The sequence below is a fragment of the Mustela nivalis genome, assembly GCF_964662115.1.
Source record: "Mustela nivalis genome assembly, chromosome: 7".
Classification (NCBI taxonomy): domain Eukaryota; kingdom Metazoa; phylum Chordata; class Mammalia; order Carnivora; family Mustelidae; genus Mustela; species Mustela nivalis.
The window spans coordinates 3,268,560-3,284,809 of record NC_139026.1 but is presented as its reverse complement, the minus strand read 5'-3'; the positions used below and the strand labels follow the sequence as shown (position 1 = coordinate 3,284,809).

At 50.0% G+C, this 16,250-nt stretch overlaps 1 protein-coding gene across 6 annotated transcripts in view; it reads left to right on the top strand.

Annotated features, from left to right (window-relative positions):
- PPARA (peroxisome proliferator activated receptor alpha) overlaps positions 1-16,250 on the top strand; it is a 58,043-nt gene that overhangs the window by 24,521 nt on the left and 17,272 nt on the right. For all 6 annotated transcript variants that reach the window (XM_082739635.1, XM_082739633.1, XM_082739638.1 and 3 more), the window contains exon 3: positions 12,749-12,994. In XM_082739635.1, coding sequence (XP_082595761.1) covers positions 12,787-12,994 — 208 coding nt within the window. In that variant the 5' untranslated portion in view covers positions 12,749-12,786. The remainder of the gene's footprint in view (positions 1-12,748; positions 12,995-16,250) is intronic.

The window sequence follows — 16,250 nt, the reverse complement described above, 5'->3', positions numbered from 1 at the left end:
GGGTTCAGCCCAGAAATGCAAGGATGGTTTGACAGTAAAAAGCTCATGTAATTCACCATTTAACAGAATGGGAAAAAAATCTGTATGATTATTTAATAGATACAGAAAAAGTATTTGGTAAAATTTCACAATTATTACTAATAAAACAACTGATTTTTAAAAATAGAAGTCCAAAGGTACTGTCAAGAAATCTTTTGTTGAGACCATCTTTTCAACAGATTGTGCCAGCACGACTGACTATCCATGTGTCCCAAATGAACTTTGATCCATACCTCACGCCATATACAAAAATTAATGCAAAGTAGATTATGGATCTAAATGTAAAATCTAAAACTTATAAAACAAGCACAGGAGAAAATCTTTATGACCTTGGGCTGGGCAACAGCTTTGTAAATAAGACACCAATAGCACAATCTGTAAAAGAAAAAGTTGATAAATCGGACTTCATTGGAATGAACCTTTAGATCTTCAAAGGACAGTTTTATGAGAATAAAAACACAAATTATAGACTGAGGAAATAAGTCTTTGTAAAGTATAAACCTGATAAACGACTTACATCCAGAAAACGGGGAGAAAAAAGTCTGAAAATTCACCTATAAGAAAATAAACAACCCAGGTTTGTTTGTTTTTTTTTTTTTAAAGATTTTATCCATTTATTTGACAGACAGAGATTACAAGTGGAGGGGAGAGGGGGAAGCAGGCTCACTGCTGAGCAGAGAGCCCGATGTGGGGTTCAATCCCAGGACCCTGAGATCATGACCCGAGCCGTAGGCAGAGACTTTAACCCACTGAGCCACCCAGGCGCCCCAACAACCCAGGCTTTTAAATGAGGAAGAGATCTGGACCTTCACCAAAGGTGTGTGGATAGCAGCGTGAAAATGTTCTGCATCATTCATTCCCGCCTTTCACAGGTGTGGTGTAGTACTACCACCTACCCCTTTGAATGGCTTAGATGAAAAAAACCATGCACACCAACTCTTGACCATGTGTGCAAGGACCGAAGCTCTCATACATCACTAGTGGGAATGTCCTTTGGAAAACAGGTTGGCAGTTTCTCAAAAAGTGAAACAAACACCTGTTGTGTGATGTAGCAGGTCCATGAGCAGATAGGCAGCCAATGGAAAGAAAGCATATGTCCATCCAGAGAGTGTGCGTGAGTGTTCATAGCTGCTTTATGTATAACAGCCCAAACTTGGGAACGATTCAAACATCCGTCACTGGCAAATGGTCACTCAAACTGTGGCTCGCCATATACTAGAATATTATTTTGCAATAAAGAAAAATGAATAATTTATATACATGACAATATCAATGAATCTCAAAATAATTGGGTGGAGTGAAAGAAGATGGGCAAAATGGGCATATACTGTATGATTCTATTTATATAAAACTCCAGAAGACACAGCGACAGAAAGCAGGTCAGTGGGGATGGGAGTGTGGAGGACAAGAGGGAGGCATGACAAAAGGGCACAAGGAAATGTTTGGGGCTGATGGGTATGTTCATTATGTGGATGATGATGGTGGTTTCACAGGTGTATACGTATGTCAGAACTTATCAAATTGTATACATTAAATATGCACGAGTGTCGTATGCCCCTTACACCTCATTCATAAAGCCGATTTTAGAAACAGAACAAAGTGACTGGCTCCTAGTGAGCACCAGCACTGAAGCCTGGGTCTTCCTCTGAGCCTCAAGTGACCCCATGTAAAGATGCTGACAGACAACACTCTACTGGCTGACTGACGGTTCCCCACTAGCTATGAACACATTTAGCAGCTTAAGTGCTGGGGGCTCCAGTAAGCTTCACATTTCATTTCACTGTTAGTTAAAACCTCAACTCTCTATTTCATGTTTTATTAAGATCTGTTTATTGTAGAGAGAACAGGGGGACGGGCAGAGGGAGAAGGAGAGAGAATCCCAGGCAGACTCCATGCTGAGTGCAAAGCCCATCGAGGGACTCAATTCTGGGACCCTGCGATCATGACCTGAGCCAAAATCAAGAGTCAGACAGACGCTTTAACTGACTGTGTCACCCGGGGCTCCTCCAGTCTTAATTTTAAAAACACATTAGAGCAATGCTGGGTTGTTTCTTTCTTATTTGACGGGGACTCTAGCAAAGGATCACATTGACGCAGAGGAGCGCGCTCGGCATAGGTGAACTGGGGAGGGAAGTCCTTGCAGGTAATCAGGAACCAGATCACATCTCGAAATTGCTGGTAGCGGGATTGGAAGCCACCAACATTAGCTCTGGGACCCATGCCGCTGAAGAATGTCACATGGTGCTTAGGAGCAGGAACCAAGGCTGCCTGTCTTGGGTTCCAACCGCAGCTCCACCAGTTGGTGACACTGGGTGTGTTAATGTCCCCATTGTGTCCTGTAGTATTCTTATCAATAGAGTAAGCATATTAGGAGTGACCGCCTTCTGGGCCTGTTTAAAGACCGAAGTGCGTTCATATAGTCTCGGCAGGCGATGAGGATTCCAGAAGCATTCCTGCAATCATCAGTGTCATCGAAATCTCCTCTTGATAGTGGTGTTATATCTGGATAATGACCAATGATGACCAGGTCCTAAGCTGGCCCACAGGGGTCTGTAAGCAACATCTGCTGCTCTACAAGTTAGATGGTTGGGGAAGGTGCCATTCCAGAGGTAACCTCCAGTCCTGTCCAAAAACCACGTCCATCAGGAACCACCCCACCCCTGCCACCAGGAGGCAAGTACCAAGCATTATGGAGGATGAGTCCAGAGTCCCAGATACATGGCCGGCACATGAAAAGAATATACAGGATCTTCTTTACCCGCCCACCTGAAGGATGGCTTATCTGAAGCTGTGGTAATGAGTTGGAAGTAATTTTCTTTCGGCATTCTAGGAGGGCTTGACCTGTTCTTTTGCCTCTAGCACTCTCTTGAGAAACCCAAAAGCATCTGGTATTTGATCTTTTGCACAAGACGTGTCTTTCCTCTTTAGAAAGCCTGTGGGATCTTGTAGGAGCTTCTCTTTGTCCCCAGTATGTGCTGGAGCCCCTGGCAATGAGTGTTGCTTTGGGACTGTGTTCACTCCGGCTCCGGCAGGCCTGGTTTGGACTGTCCCTCCGCCTTCATGAGGAACATTCTTCACCTCATCTGTGGCTACTTTTCCTGCTGTCCACCTGGCTTGCTGACTGCCCCCTGCTTTCTCCACCATCTCAGAGGCCTCCATCCAAGCACTCTTGATCAAGTTTGTGACGGTGGTTCTTTAATTCCCAAGGGAGCTTTCTGTTCTCTGACTTTTCCTTTTTACGGCATAGTCTTCTCTTCCCATGAGGGCAATATCTTCTCTTTCCTGGGATAGTAATACCAGTTCCCCTGGTTTTGTTCTTTTCTTCCTCCTGTATTCTATTTTTCCAAGTCGATCTTTCCAGATTTGTTGGTTGATTGGCTCTCTTTTTTTCTTGCCAGAGGCCTATCTCGAAAGAAGGCTGGTATTTTGGGCTCGTCTGTTTCTATATGAAAGTGAGGAGCTTAAATGCTGGCTGGGGTCCTGGGCAGAGGATGGGGAGGGTCGTGGTCAGCTTGCTGCAGAGGTCAGCCTGGGAGGGGACAGGCCCCACGGTGCCCATGGCTGGTGTCTGCAGGCATTCCCTCTTAGCAGAAGACCTTTCCAGATGAGACATTTCAGGCCCCTGCAGTTGGGGAAGGTGGAGGGCAGGAGGCCCCCAGCCAACTGGGGGCAAGGCTGGGGGTCGGGCTGCCCCTTCTGTCCCCCCGCCAAGTTGTGAGGAACCCCTCAAGTGTAAGTGTGACGTCCTCATCAGTTGTGTCCTAAATGCCCATTATAGGCCACGTACAGACTGATAAGCAGCAAGACACAACATCTAGGTGACAGAAGAAATACGACCGTAATATCACATGTCCATTATGTAAATAGAACCAGCGCAGGAAGTGTTTCCTTTCCCTGTATCCTTACAGAGAAAGGTGAAACCTAGCAAAAACATTATATTAACCATCCCATATTGGGCCTTTGTTCTTACTTTGGTCTACTTTGCCATAGGGCAGAATGCAGAACGAGAAGGAGCAGACATCTATCATTCAGTTTAGGCAGAAAACTCTGAAGACGATGTTTACCGACTTTGTTCTGTAGAGTTATTTACGAAGTTTTCATAAAAGCAGTTCTCACCTGGCAGGAAATTGACCCATATTGGAAAAGTCATTTTTCTAAGTATAGAAGGAGCTAATGACGAATTCCCCAGCGGTTCCTCAGGCGCGTGGGTGCTGTGCCCTCCTCGGAAACGCCTGGCATTGACCATTTCCTATAACTTTATAAATAGAGCAAGAAGCATCTCTCCTTGGAGTTCACGTAGTGCAGAACGCTCCTGTTGACCCCATTCTCCTCTTCCCAGGCTGCTTTTTGCCGGACTTGGAAGAAGTGGAAATGTATCCAGAACTTGTATGCTCTGGCAAAACACAACCGTGTAGCCTTAATCTGAAAACCGAAGATGGAAATCCAAGCAGAAAGGGTTAAAAATGGCCCTGTCTTTTTTTTTTTTTTTTTTTTTAATCAACTTCCTGAAATCATAAAACTAGAGTTAACCCTGGGACATAGCACTTCCCAGGAAGTCATTGTCTTTCTACTTGGTTACTCTTGACCTTGAGCAAATTTGGACTTCCACCGAGCTGTCCCCTGGGAGTTAAGATAAGAGGACCTTTTTTCGTTAATGCTAGTCTTGCGTGTCTGGCTGAGAATCTAGAAGCTACAGGGCTGGCAGGGCAGAAATATGTCCGTCGGCCGGGTGCTGCTGGTCACTCTGGCTGATCATGCTCCAGTCCATGTCATTGGCTTAAGTGACAGCTGTGAAATCCTTCGTGTGTCTCAGACGTCTGTTCTTGGTTACTGGTGGGGTTTTCCCTTCCTTTTGTGTTCTGCTCAGTGTATTCAAGGGCGGGTTTCGTGCCTACACTTGAATGAGGCCTGGTCTTGACTCGGGATGGTACGATTTGGGGGAGGGCTGCGTGCCTGTCATTCTGCAGACACTCAGAACAAACTGTCACACAGATCGAATTGACCCTGACCACAGGCGTTGAAAATCAAGGCTCCGAGAGATGTGGTCCCGTATCCACCGTCATGTGCAGCACTGCCCTGTCCCCTGAGGGTGGGACTTGCTGCCACCAAGAACTGTCAAGGAGAACACTGCTGGCTGCACGGTGGCTTCCCAGGGGAGGCAGGGAGGCTGGAGGGGCCGAGCCTGGGTGTCCCTCAGAAACCCTGTGGCTGCTTTCCCACGGCCCTCTCTTTCCACTGGTCCCAGCTCTCTCCACCTGGGAGACCTGCCCTCCTCCTTCGCGGTCCTGGATTCCATGGACGTGACCTCACCTTCCCATTTGCCTGAGCCAGAGCGTAGGTTTGTCCTCGAGTCTGCCCCGTGTCCAGCTGCAGTGACCGGCTGGTGTCGGCCCCTCGTGTTCTGCCACCCTCCCTCCCGACACCCCTTCTGGGTGGTCTCCATGGTCTCACAAGGACTCTGGCTGCTTCTCCTCCCGTCTCCCTTATGAGCAGGTCCCACCCTGCGGCCAGGACACCCCGGGGCTGCTCAGCACCCCTCTCTGACTCCCCGGGCTCAGAAGAGGCCGAGGACCACACCCCTGCCCGAGCGCATCCGTGATGTCCGTGAGGCCCCGGCCCGACCCCCTCTCCCGCTTCTGCCATTCATCTCTTGCAACTTCTCCCCTGTGCTGCACAAAAATCTTTGTGCCCCAACCCCCCCACCCCCATCAGAGGTGGGATAGATTCTCCCATCCCTGGGATCTGAGCTTGCCCCGTGACTTGTCTTGAGCCAGGGCTTGTGGCAGAAGAAACATTGTGCAGCTTACACACGTGGTCTTGCCATCCCATACTCACCGTAGGACACGGCCCATCCAAAGACCCTGAAGATGGGGCCCAGAGTGCTGGCCCGCAGACTCGGGAAGCACGATGCTGGTTGTGTTTCAAGCCACTACGTTGTACGGCTGTTTGTCCCACAGTCGAGCAGAGCAGACAAGTCTCGGAGCAGCTGGAGCGGCCCTTATCCGCCGTCTCCTGGTGATGCTTAGGCCACCGTGCACATGGCTGCTCCCTTAGCCTCGTTCCTGTCTTTGCTTTCTGCATTGCTTTCTGATCACCTTTCAGGATTCAACTCGGGCGTCCCCTCCTTCGGGAGCCTCTCTGGATGCCCCCTTCCCCTGCCCCCCAGGATTCCTCACGTTCCAGCCTCTGCAGTCACTTGTGCTCACGTCTCCTCCCCTGCTAGCTGGACCAGTCCTTTAGCTCCCTGAACGGCTGGGTTTCTCCTCTGGAAATGGGGCGGATACCAGCTACCCTGCCCGGGTACTGGCGAACTTAACCCAGCACGTCTGGCTGTTCCTAGGACCCTGCCCAAGACAATGCTCAGCCGGTGCTCCCGGCTCACTCGCTGCCCTGGGGCTGTGGGTCCCCCTGGGGCTGAGATTGCCTCCTCCAGGGTCTTGTCCAGGGTTAAGGCAGTCGCCAGCGGAGGTGGCCCCTCATGTGTTTCCGGACGTTCATAAACCGTGGTCTCCACACCCAAAGGTGACCAGCATTGGTTTAGCCCAGAGAATGAAGGCTCAGCCTTGTAGAGTTGGGTTTTCGGTGTCTGATGTCATGCTGCCATCACCAGGCAGGGCCTCCCTTGTTCCGGAACGTCATCATTCAGGGTCGTCCCTGGCGAGGCCCGGGTCCTCGCGCTGCGGTGCTAGGTTTCCGTTTTCATCAGAGCGAGGCTTTTGTGCGGCAAACACGGATCGCATCTCAGGCGACTGCTGGTTCTTAGGATGAGCTTCTCAGCTCAGTGCGCCATTCGTCCGACTTAGGGCCCTCCTGTAACTCTTTTAATTTCATCACCAGCAGAGATAAGACTAGATTTAAAAATAAGGGCCCCGGTTTCAGGAAAATGGGAAGCTTGCCGGGTTCACAGCGAAGAGAGATTCCATCACACGGTGTGAACTTTGTGCGGAACTGGCAGGAGTTTTCTTGGAAGTGTTTGGGAACATTCTTCTTTGTGTGTTTTTCTTTGTTTAAAGATCTATTTATTTTGGAGAGCGAGAGCTTGAGTGGGAAGAACAGAGGGAGAGGGAATCTCAGGCAGACTCCGTGCTGAGTGGGGAGCCTGAGCTCGATCCCACGACCCTGAGATGATGGCCTGAGCCGACACCAAGAGCTGGAGGCTCAACCGTCCGCCCACGCCCTCTTCTCGCACCTTTAGAGGTAAGGGTGCAGAGCCTCACGGCTTCCCTGCCACATTGGACTCCTCAGCCATTTTCTTTCCTTTTTTTTTTTTTTGTTTTTTTTAAAGATTTTATTTATTTATTTATTTGACAGAGAGAAAGACACACAGCAAGAGAGGAACATAAGCAGGGGGAGTGGGAGAGGAAGAAGCAGTGCCCCCGCCAAGCAGGGAGCCTGATGTGGGGCTCGATCCCAGGACTGTGGATCATGATCCGAGCAGAAGGCAGACACCCAGCGACCAACTGAGCCACCCAGGCGCCCCTCCTCAGCCATTTTCACACACCAAAGTCTTTTGATTACAAAATGCTGATGCCTTAGGCATCCTTGGGGGAAGGTCTTAGATGTCCCCGGATAACTGTGTGGCTTGCAAACTACTCCTAATTACCCCGCCTTTGGCTTAATTCGTACAAGCCCCCAGGCGCGGGCTCCCTTCGCACTGCCGCACTCTGGCGCTGTCCTCGCTGCTTCTGAGCCTGTCGGAGGCATTTTCTGTCCTGACGTCGGGAGCACGTTAACCATTAGGCAGGCGGGAATGGTTCATCAGTTCTATGAACTTCAGGTGCCACGTGAAGGGACAGAGGGCTTGTAGCGTTTCTCTGTTTATTTTGAAATGTTATTTTAACTGCTAGTCCAACAAATTCAGCTGAAGCCTCTAAATATTAGAGATCTACAAGGTCTACAGGAAAGGGGAAAGCCTCTGAGAAGGCCGTGGAGTGGCAGTTGGTGGAACACGGAGAAGTTCCTCGTCTGAGCGTTCCCTTCCCTGCCGTGCGAGTGGTTCTGCGCCGACGAAAATTCTGTCCTTCTGCCTTTCCACAACGCAGCGAAGTCTTATCGGACTTAATTTTGCAACAGAAAATGTAAATTGCTTCTCTGGGGTGGCATTAATAAGCACATCAAGTATAATTTGAGGGGGTTTTACAGTGTGATAACTCAGGGTTGCTGACAGAAAGATAAAGAGCAGCGAAGTCAAAGTTCCATGTTTGTCACTATGTTTCTGGACCCTTTTGGGTCAAATACAAGGGCTGAGTAGGGGGGACTTCAAGCCCAGCGCCCACTGTTCTTTCTCTTGAGTATCTGATCCCATAAAATATAAAACCGTTGGGACAATAGGGACAATCTTAATAGTTGGGACAATATCCAGCTGTTATTTAATGTGTAATTTCAGAAAATATTGACGAAGGGCCGTGCAGGTCCGAGAAACTCCATTAGCAATGTAGGGGCGCAGAGATGGGTCTGATGCAGTCACGTCCCCAGGACGTGAGTCCTCCTTGGTCCTTGATTCCAAGCATGTGACGAAACAAAAGTCCTTCACTTTTTCCTCAAAACACCCACTTTATGTTAGCCCAGAACAGAACTTCTCCCACGTCCTCTGTCATTTCTAAGGTGGAGAGTTAAGCTGCTCGGGCATTCCTACCTTCGCCCCAAGGCCTCTCCCTCGGGGTAAAGGGGCCGGCGGCTGCCAGCCTCGCTCCCTCCTTCCCCGTTTGACACAAGCTCTTTCCTGCCGACTCGGAGCCTTGTTATTCACTAGACTTATTGTCCCTCTTGCACACTTTTGTTTTTAAGTCTTGGTGATTCTGCTTCACCGGGCAAATTTTGGATCACTTTCCCAACGCAGAACCACACTGACTTCTGATCTAGATACCCTTACGTTCTGTTGTCTTTGGACACGCTGGGTCTGCCTGTGCCATCTGGGCGACGGCAGGCCCCACTTGTTAGAGCCGGGTGAGTCCTCGCAGACTCTCACCGAATTACTGCCGGGGTACACCGCGGGGCACATGCTGTACCCATCGTAGCTACGCGCCGGAAACAGAAACCGGATCCCCTCTGCGGCACAAGGACTGTGCGAGAACTATGGATACGGGGATTAACAAAACACATTCTCTGCCCTTAAGACAGACATGAAACGTTCTCACCCTGCATGTAATTAGGGCTCTGTCAGAATCGGGCTGAGGAGCTGCGGGGGGAACCGGAGGAGGGTATGCTGAGCCCCGCTTGGCTTCACAGAGTAAGAGCTCATCGTGCCATTAGCAGCTCATTTTAGCCTAATCTTTTTAAAAAGTCACGCCACCTAAGAGTTGGTGATTTGGAAAACACTACGGTAAAGGTTTTGGGTCACTGTTAAAATCCATCCAGCGCTCTCCGGCCCTCGGTGGCGCAGCCTGGCCGTAGTATCTACGTCTCCTTCTTTCTGTCCCTTTCTCTTCCTTCCTTCCTTATTTCTTGTCATTTCTTTCTTCTTCCTTTTTTTAACCTTCTTTAGATTTTGCATATTCTGATGGGTAAATGCTCGACTGAGACCCAAAAGGAGAATTCAGAGTTTCAGAAATAACAAGACGCAGCTCTAACATTTAAACTGGGCCGGAAGGGAAAGAAGTGTTGACAGAGAACCCAGCAGGCCTCGGGTTCGGGAAGGAACTCCAAGATTGCACAGAACACCCGTCTTAATGGGAGGTGGGTGGGGAGCTCCGCAGCCCTTTTCCCGGGCTCTCGGCCCCCGCGGAAGCCCCCCTGCACGAGGAATCTGAAGCCCCAGTGGCGCTCTGCTGGCGCGCTCTGCTTCTCCTCCGGCTGTTTGTCTCACCTCCGTGGCCAGACTGGGCGCGGCTGAGAAAAGAGATCAGACTGTTGTGCCCGTCTGTCCCTCCAGAGCACCGGGGGCGGAGGACACAGTAACTGGCGCCTAGTTTGTTCTCCTCGAGGAACTGGGCAGTGGCCATGCCATGTGGACTTTAGAGCCAGACTTCCTGTGATAATTCTGCTGCTGGAGCAGAAGCCACAGCAATGGGGGAGGGCCGGGAGCCAAGGCACACCAGGAGCCACAGGGCAGGTGGGCTGGGGTGTGTGCCCGGCCGCCTCGGCTCTCTACGTGGGGACACCTTCACAGGGAGCCCTGCCTTATCTGCTCCAGCCAGAAGCAAGGAAGGGCCGGTGTATTCAGTGATCTGTGCAAACGCAGGCCTCTGGCAGGAGTTCGGGACAGTGTCGCCTCACTCTGCGGATGGATTTTATCTTGTCAGCTCCTCATGAACAGCAGGACCGACATTCCCCTAAATAAATCTCAGCTGTGCTTTAAAAGCAACTGAGAAATAAAGCAGTAAGAGTATTCTAACTCCCTGAGTGTAATGACAAGGAAACAAACATCATTTTGTAGTCAAAGATCAGTTCTTCCAGCTGTGACGCTCCTGGTTGGAAGAGAGAATAAAAAAAAAGAATTTAAAAAAAAGCTGCCGGGGCGCCTGGGTGGCTCAGTGGGTTAAGCCGCTGCTTTCAGCTCAGGTCAGGATCTCAGGGTCCTGGGATCGAGTCCCGCATCGGGCTCCCTGCTCAGCAGGGAGCCTGCTTCCTCCTCTCTCTCTGCCTGCCTCTCCGTCTGCTTGTGATCTCTCTCTGTCAAATAAATAAATAAAATCTTTAAAAAAAAAAAAAAAAAAAAAAGCTGCCGTCCACGTGCATTTTCCCTTGCAGCACTTGGGAGCCCGAAAAGAAAGTGGTCCCAGCCCCACTGACCTCACAGCCTCTGCCCAGCTCTCTGGTACTAGGCTAAACTTCACAGTTAATATTTTACTTTAGTGACTGCAGTTGTTAACCTTTTGTTTGTGGTGAAAAATAGTTTAAACAATACTTACCCTACTGTCTTGCTTGCCGTTTGAAGAAAGCTGCCTTCAGATATAATGCAGACTAAAACGTGATAGCAGAAAATGCACAGAGCCGTGGCCGGCTTATGGAAACAGATTACACAGAAAGTCTTTTAAACCCTATGAAAGGCTAACAGTTCCCTTTTATTTTTCCGGTGTGTTATCATCAACCATGAGAACTTACTGTCTGAATTCTAAGCAGGAGATGTGACTTCCACAAAAATGTGTGACTTGTCCCCATTTTGCATTTCTAAAGGAAGTCAAAACATCCCTTCATCTTCCCACTTAAAGATGTTTCCTTGAAGCAGGGCTGAACTGTGAACCTGTTTTAGAAGAGCACGTCCCGCGGATTTGTTCTGGAATAGTGTTCTCACTCAGCTGAGCGAGCCTGGCGTCCTGCGGTCACCATGTGATGGCAGCGCCTCGAGGTCAGCCCTGGCTGTGGTCAGCTTGTACCTCCTTGGGTCCTCTCGGTGCTGCAAGCCTGTGGGCTTCCCTGGAACCGCTTCAGATGGGAAAGCAGTCCCAGAAGCGAAATGTCACTGGGCCATGCATGACTGCCAGGCCAGGGATGGACCTGGCGAGGGACCTCAGGAGGACAGAGATGGGAGGCCCGTTCAGGCAGCGGGACCTGCCGCACACCTGTGCACCTGGGCACGCATGCCCCTGGTGTCTCTTTTTGTGTCTCCCACGCTGCTCTTCATAGGACACCAATCACATCGCTCGGAGCTGGCTTTAAAGACCCTCGTCTTGGGGCGCCTGGGTGGCTCAGTGGGTTAAGCCGCTGCCTTCGGCTCAGGTCATGATCTCAGGGTCCTGGGATGCTCTCTGCTCAGCAGGGAACCTGCTTCCTCCTCTCTCTCTCTCTGCCTGCCTCTCTGCCTACTTGTGATTTCTGTCTTGTCAAATATATAAATAAAATCTTTAAAAAAAAAAAAAAAGACCCTCGTCTTAAATTAGGGGCCTCTTCAAGACCCTCTCTCCGAATATAGCCATGTTCTGAGGTCCTGGGCGAGGATTCCAGCATAGGGTTGGGCGGGACACAGTGCAGCTCGTAACAGTACCCACCTGGAGAGCGTCTGTTGTTTGCCGGCTGAAACAGTCTAGCTTTGTTAGGCACTCACATAATTGGGTTTTCTAAACTCTCCCATGGACCGGTAAGTGTGCAGTCATTTATGAAGGAAAACCTGCGTGAGTTACCCCTGGGGTACAGGAGAACATAGACTGTCACAGCAGGGTGTGTGCTGATGGCTTGCCCCTCCTGCTCTCTCTGCGCCCCTGCGCTGAACCACACTGGCCTGCGCGTTCCTAGAAGGCTTCCATTGTGGGGCTTTTGCACACACTGTTTGCTGGAACATTCTCCCCCAAGACCTCTGTGCAGCACACCCTGTCGTGTTCTACTGTCCCCAGCTCAGCCAGGCAGTGTCCCCTGTAAGGCGGCGTCTGTCCCCATGCGCTCTCACTGTGTTGTCGGGGCACCGGCAGACATTCAGTCCCCACGTGTATTCATTTACTTGCTGTCTGCGTCCCCACCGAAATTGGTGCTCTAGGCAAGCAGGGACTTTGTGTCCGCGGCCACTTCTGTCCAGTGAGACACCGTGTGTCGACACACTGTGTGCTCGGTAGCAAGTGACTAATTCTTGCAGGACCAGCTTTCTCTCCTAAACATGTCATGTTGGAAGATTTCCACTTTCCGAGCATGCTCACCAAGAGGCATGCGAGAAAGGGTGGTCAGCACTGTCCCTTCTTAGATTATGAATTTAGTGGGTCGTCATGGGTACCGGAGGTTTTCAAGGAAGGAAAAGTGTTCCTCTGCGTTTGACTCACTGGCTACTTCTCTCTCCTCCCAGGCTGGGCCTCAGCTACATTTCCAGAACCTCTTGTCAAGATGGTAGACACAGAAACCCTGATTTGCCCCCTCTCCCCACTCGAGGCTGACGATCTGGAAAGCCCATTATCTGAAGAATTTCTACAAGAAATGGGAAACATCCAAGAGATTTCTCAATCCATCGGCGAGGACAGTTCTGGAAGCTTCAGTTTCGCGGAATACCAGTATTTAGGAAGTGGCCCGGGATCAGATGGGTCTGTTATTACGGGTAAGTGTGCTGTATCCCATAGCGCTTTATTTAGGTAAGTTTTTGTTGTCTGTTTTGTTTTGCTTTCCTGCAGAGAAAAGTGTTCGCTTTAGCTGGCAAAGTAGTCCCATCTCTGTGCCGTGAACTGTTTAGACATGATAGAGCGTGACACCGAATTCACTGACCTGGGGGCCTTTCAGGAGACAGTGTGAGACACGCAGCATGCCCGCTTTCAAAAGCCATATGCAAATCAAATAACGCTTAAAATTCAGTTAAGGCAGTCAGGTACATTTCTAAACAAGTCTGAGTTTCTATTTCTTCAAAGCAGAAGCTCCTGTTATGATAAAAATAACGATTTTTTAAAAAAAATCTGGAAATGTATATGAACCACCTCCCTGTTTTCTTCACTGCATCAGGAACTGCAGCAAAGGGGTGCCTGGGGGGTTCCGTCGGTGAAGCGTCCGACTCTTGGTTTCCGCCCAGGACATGATCTCAGGGTCCTGAGACCGAGTCCCATGCTGGGCTCCAACGTGCTCCGCGGAGTCTGCTGGAGATTCTCTCTCCCCCTGCTCCTCCCTCTGCTTGCACGCTCTCGCTCTCAGATAAATAAATCGAATCTTAAAAAAAAAAAACAAAAAAAAAACCCTGCAACTAGTATCAGTGGGACAGATGCAAAGAAATAAAACCTGGGGTCCATCCACGTAGCCCCTGGTGTCACAGAGAAGAAATGGCGGGACCCGCCATCCTGCCAGGCAGCACTGAAGCCGGCCCTGGGTGCTGCGGTGTGGACCACGCCCTCATGGGACAAGCCTCCCATGCGTCAGCTCCTTAACCCAGAGTACTTGTCCGCCAACCGTCTTCTCGCCGATTCCCACGCCAGGAAGATGGCTTTCATGATCGTGTGCTGACTTTGGTGACGGCGGGAGCAGTGCGCGCTGATGAAACCTCTGTAGAGAGAGTGGTCGGAGGTGCGTGCGCTCTCAACCCAGTGGGCCCACTGGGGACAGACATCGTTAAAAAGGAGACACGCAGACGGGTGCACGTGGCAGCCGTGTTTGGGATAGCACCTGCGGCATGGGGACAAATAGGAAGTGGGGGGAGCAGGTCGTGAAAGCTTCCTGCTGCGGAGTTCTTCATCGTAACTTACAAGAATTAGCTTCACCTGTCTCCACTCGAATCCACGTAAAAAGCGTGAAGATAAAGAATGAAAATAAGCTTGACGATATATTCTGTACAGTTCGATGCATGTGAGGTCTCCGGTACCAAACAGGGCTGAATGTGGTCGGTAGGTCCATGTCACATCTGGGAAAGCTCGTGCCAGCTTTACGAGGTCGGTGCCCTGCCGAGAGGCAGGTGGGACTGGGGCGAGGGTCCTGCCGGGACTTCAGACAGAAGGCATGAAGCAGTGTGATGAAACATTACCATTTGCAGATCTGGGCAGCGGGTGTCCTTCTGTATACTTCTCTATATGTGTGAGGTGCTTTAATGAAAAATAAAAGCAGCAGGAAAGAGCATTCCTGGCAGAAGGAGAAAGCACCTTGCGCACAGCCTCACACAATCCTCGTGAAATCTCAGTGAGAAGACCGTTGTCGTTTTACAAGTGGAAATAACACAGCTATGAGGTGACATGGCCTGGTCACATAGCTAGAAAGAGACCGTGCCAGGACCTGAACCTGTGCCCCTCAGCTGGCTCTGAAGCCGAGTTCTTCGTAAGAACATCCCTCTGGCAGCAGTGTCCTCGACCCAGAAAGTCAGGGACTGCACGATCCATGTGAGACCCCGGGGAGATGACGAGTTTTCCGACTCTGTTGCCTTCCTAGGCGAACAGCCTTGGTAGTGACCCCAACAGACCTTTATAAATTATTCACTTTTTCTTTTTTTTTTAAGATTTATGTCTTTACTTATTTGAGAGAAAGAGACACAGAGAGAGCACAAGAAGGGGGAGTGGCAGAGGAGAGGGGGAAGCAGACTCCCCAGCTGAGTTGAGAGCCCAACGCGGGGCTCGATTCCAGGACCTGTAGATCATGAACTGAGCTGAATTGAAGGCAGAGGCTTAACCATCTGAGCCACCAAGGCGCCCCAATGGTTTTGCATTTTGACTGTCTTTTTCATGACTTGTTATTGAGGGAGTGAGCTTTGAGGAAAAGGAGCCAGCGTCCAGGGTGATGGGAGCTTCCAGAAACAGCAAGGGAGGCAAGCAAGGAAAAGCCTCTGGGGTGCGGGATCACCTTCAGTGCCTCAGTAGGTCACCGCATGGCTGACCTGTGCTAGTGCCTGGGACAGTGACAGCCTAGGCTACTGGGCACCATGGTAGCCAGTGCATGTGCCTTGTCTACCTGAATCCCAAGAACAATGTTTGAGCTCATTGTTCTGTTTATTTGAGGAAAGAGGAAGAGAGACAGACCCCAGGACACTGGGACATGCTGAAGATGAGAAGCCCAGGGTCAAACCCAGCTCTCAACCCCTCCAAATGCATCTTTGGGTCACCACACTGTAGGCATGGAGCCTACTGGCCAGTTGTTTTCACATACTATTTGTGGTTATACGGACGATCAGAAATTTTTCTTCTTCAGGATTTGAGATTTATTTGTGTCCATGTTTCCTTTTTTATTATTAAAAGAAGGCAGATCCCCCCCTTTGGAAAACAAGTTGTTCATTTTATAACGAAAGATTTGGGGATAGGCTTTCCTTTAGGTCACACATGCTCTTGAGCTTGCTCTCAAATAAGGAGCTTGTGCGAGCAGGGTGGGTGTGTAGTTGTAAAACCCCTGGAAAGCGCTGTTCCAGCCATGGATGGAAAGAGTGTGCAGACACCCACCTTCTCCGGGAAGACAGAGTCCACAGCGGCCACTCTGCCTGGATTTTCTCTTTCCCAAGTCCTCACCCTCAAACAGGAGGGATCCGAAATTACATTCTTCCATTTGTTTCAAGGTTGTGTTTTAGGTCGTTGTCATGAATGATAATGTAAAATATATTCCTAAGCCATCTGAAAGCTCTGACATATAAGACCTGGAAATGTCGTATAAACTAGCCTCGTGGTCCATGTGCTCCCATCAAAAGCCACACCGGACCCAAGTCCTTGGGCAGACATACGCTTTGCATCTAAATAAAGTAAGAGCAAGGGTTTGTGGGGAGAGAGTTCCATCCTGGTCTTCAACCAATTCCAAGGAACTTTGTGTCAAAAACAGAAGAGGGGAAACTTAACAAAAACTTAACAAAAACTGATCATATTGAAACGTGTGCCACAGACACCCCTGACCCGCGGCCCTTGGCCCTC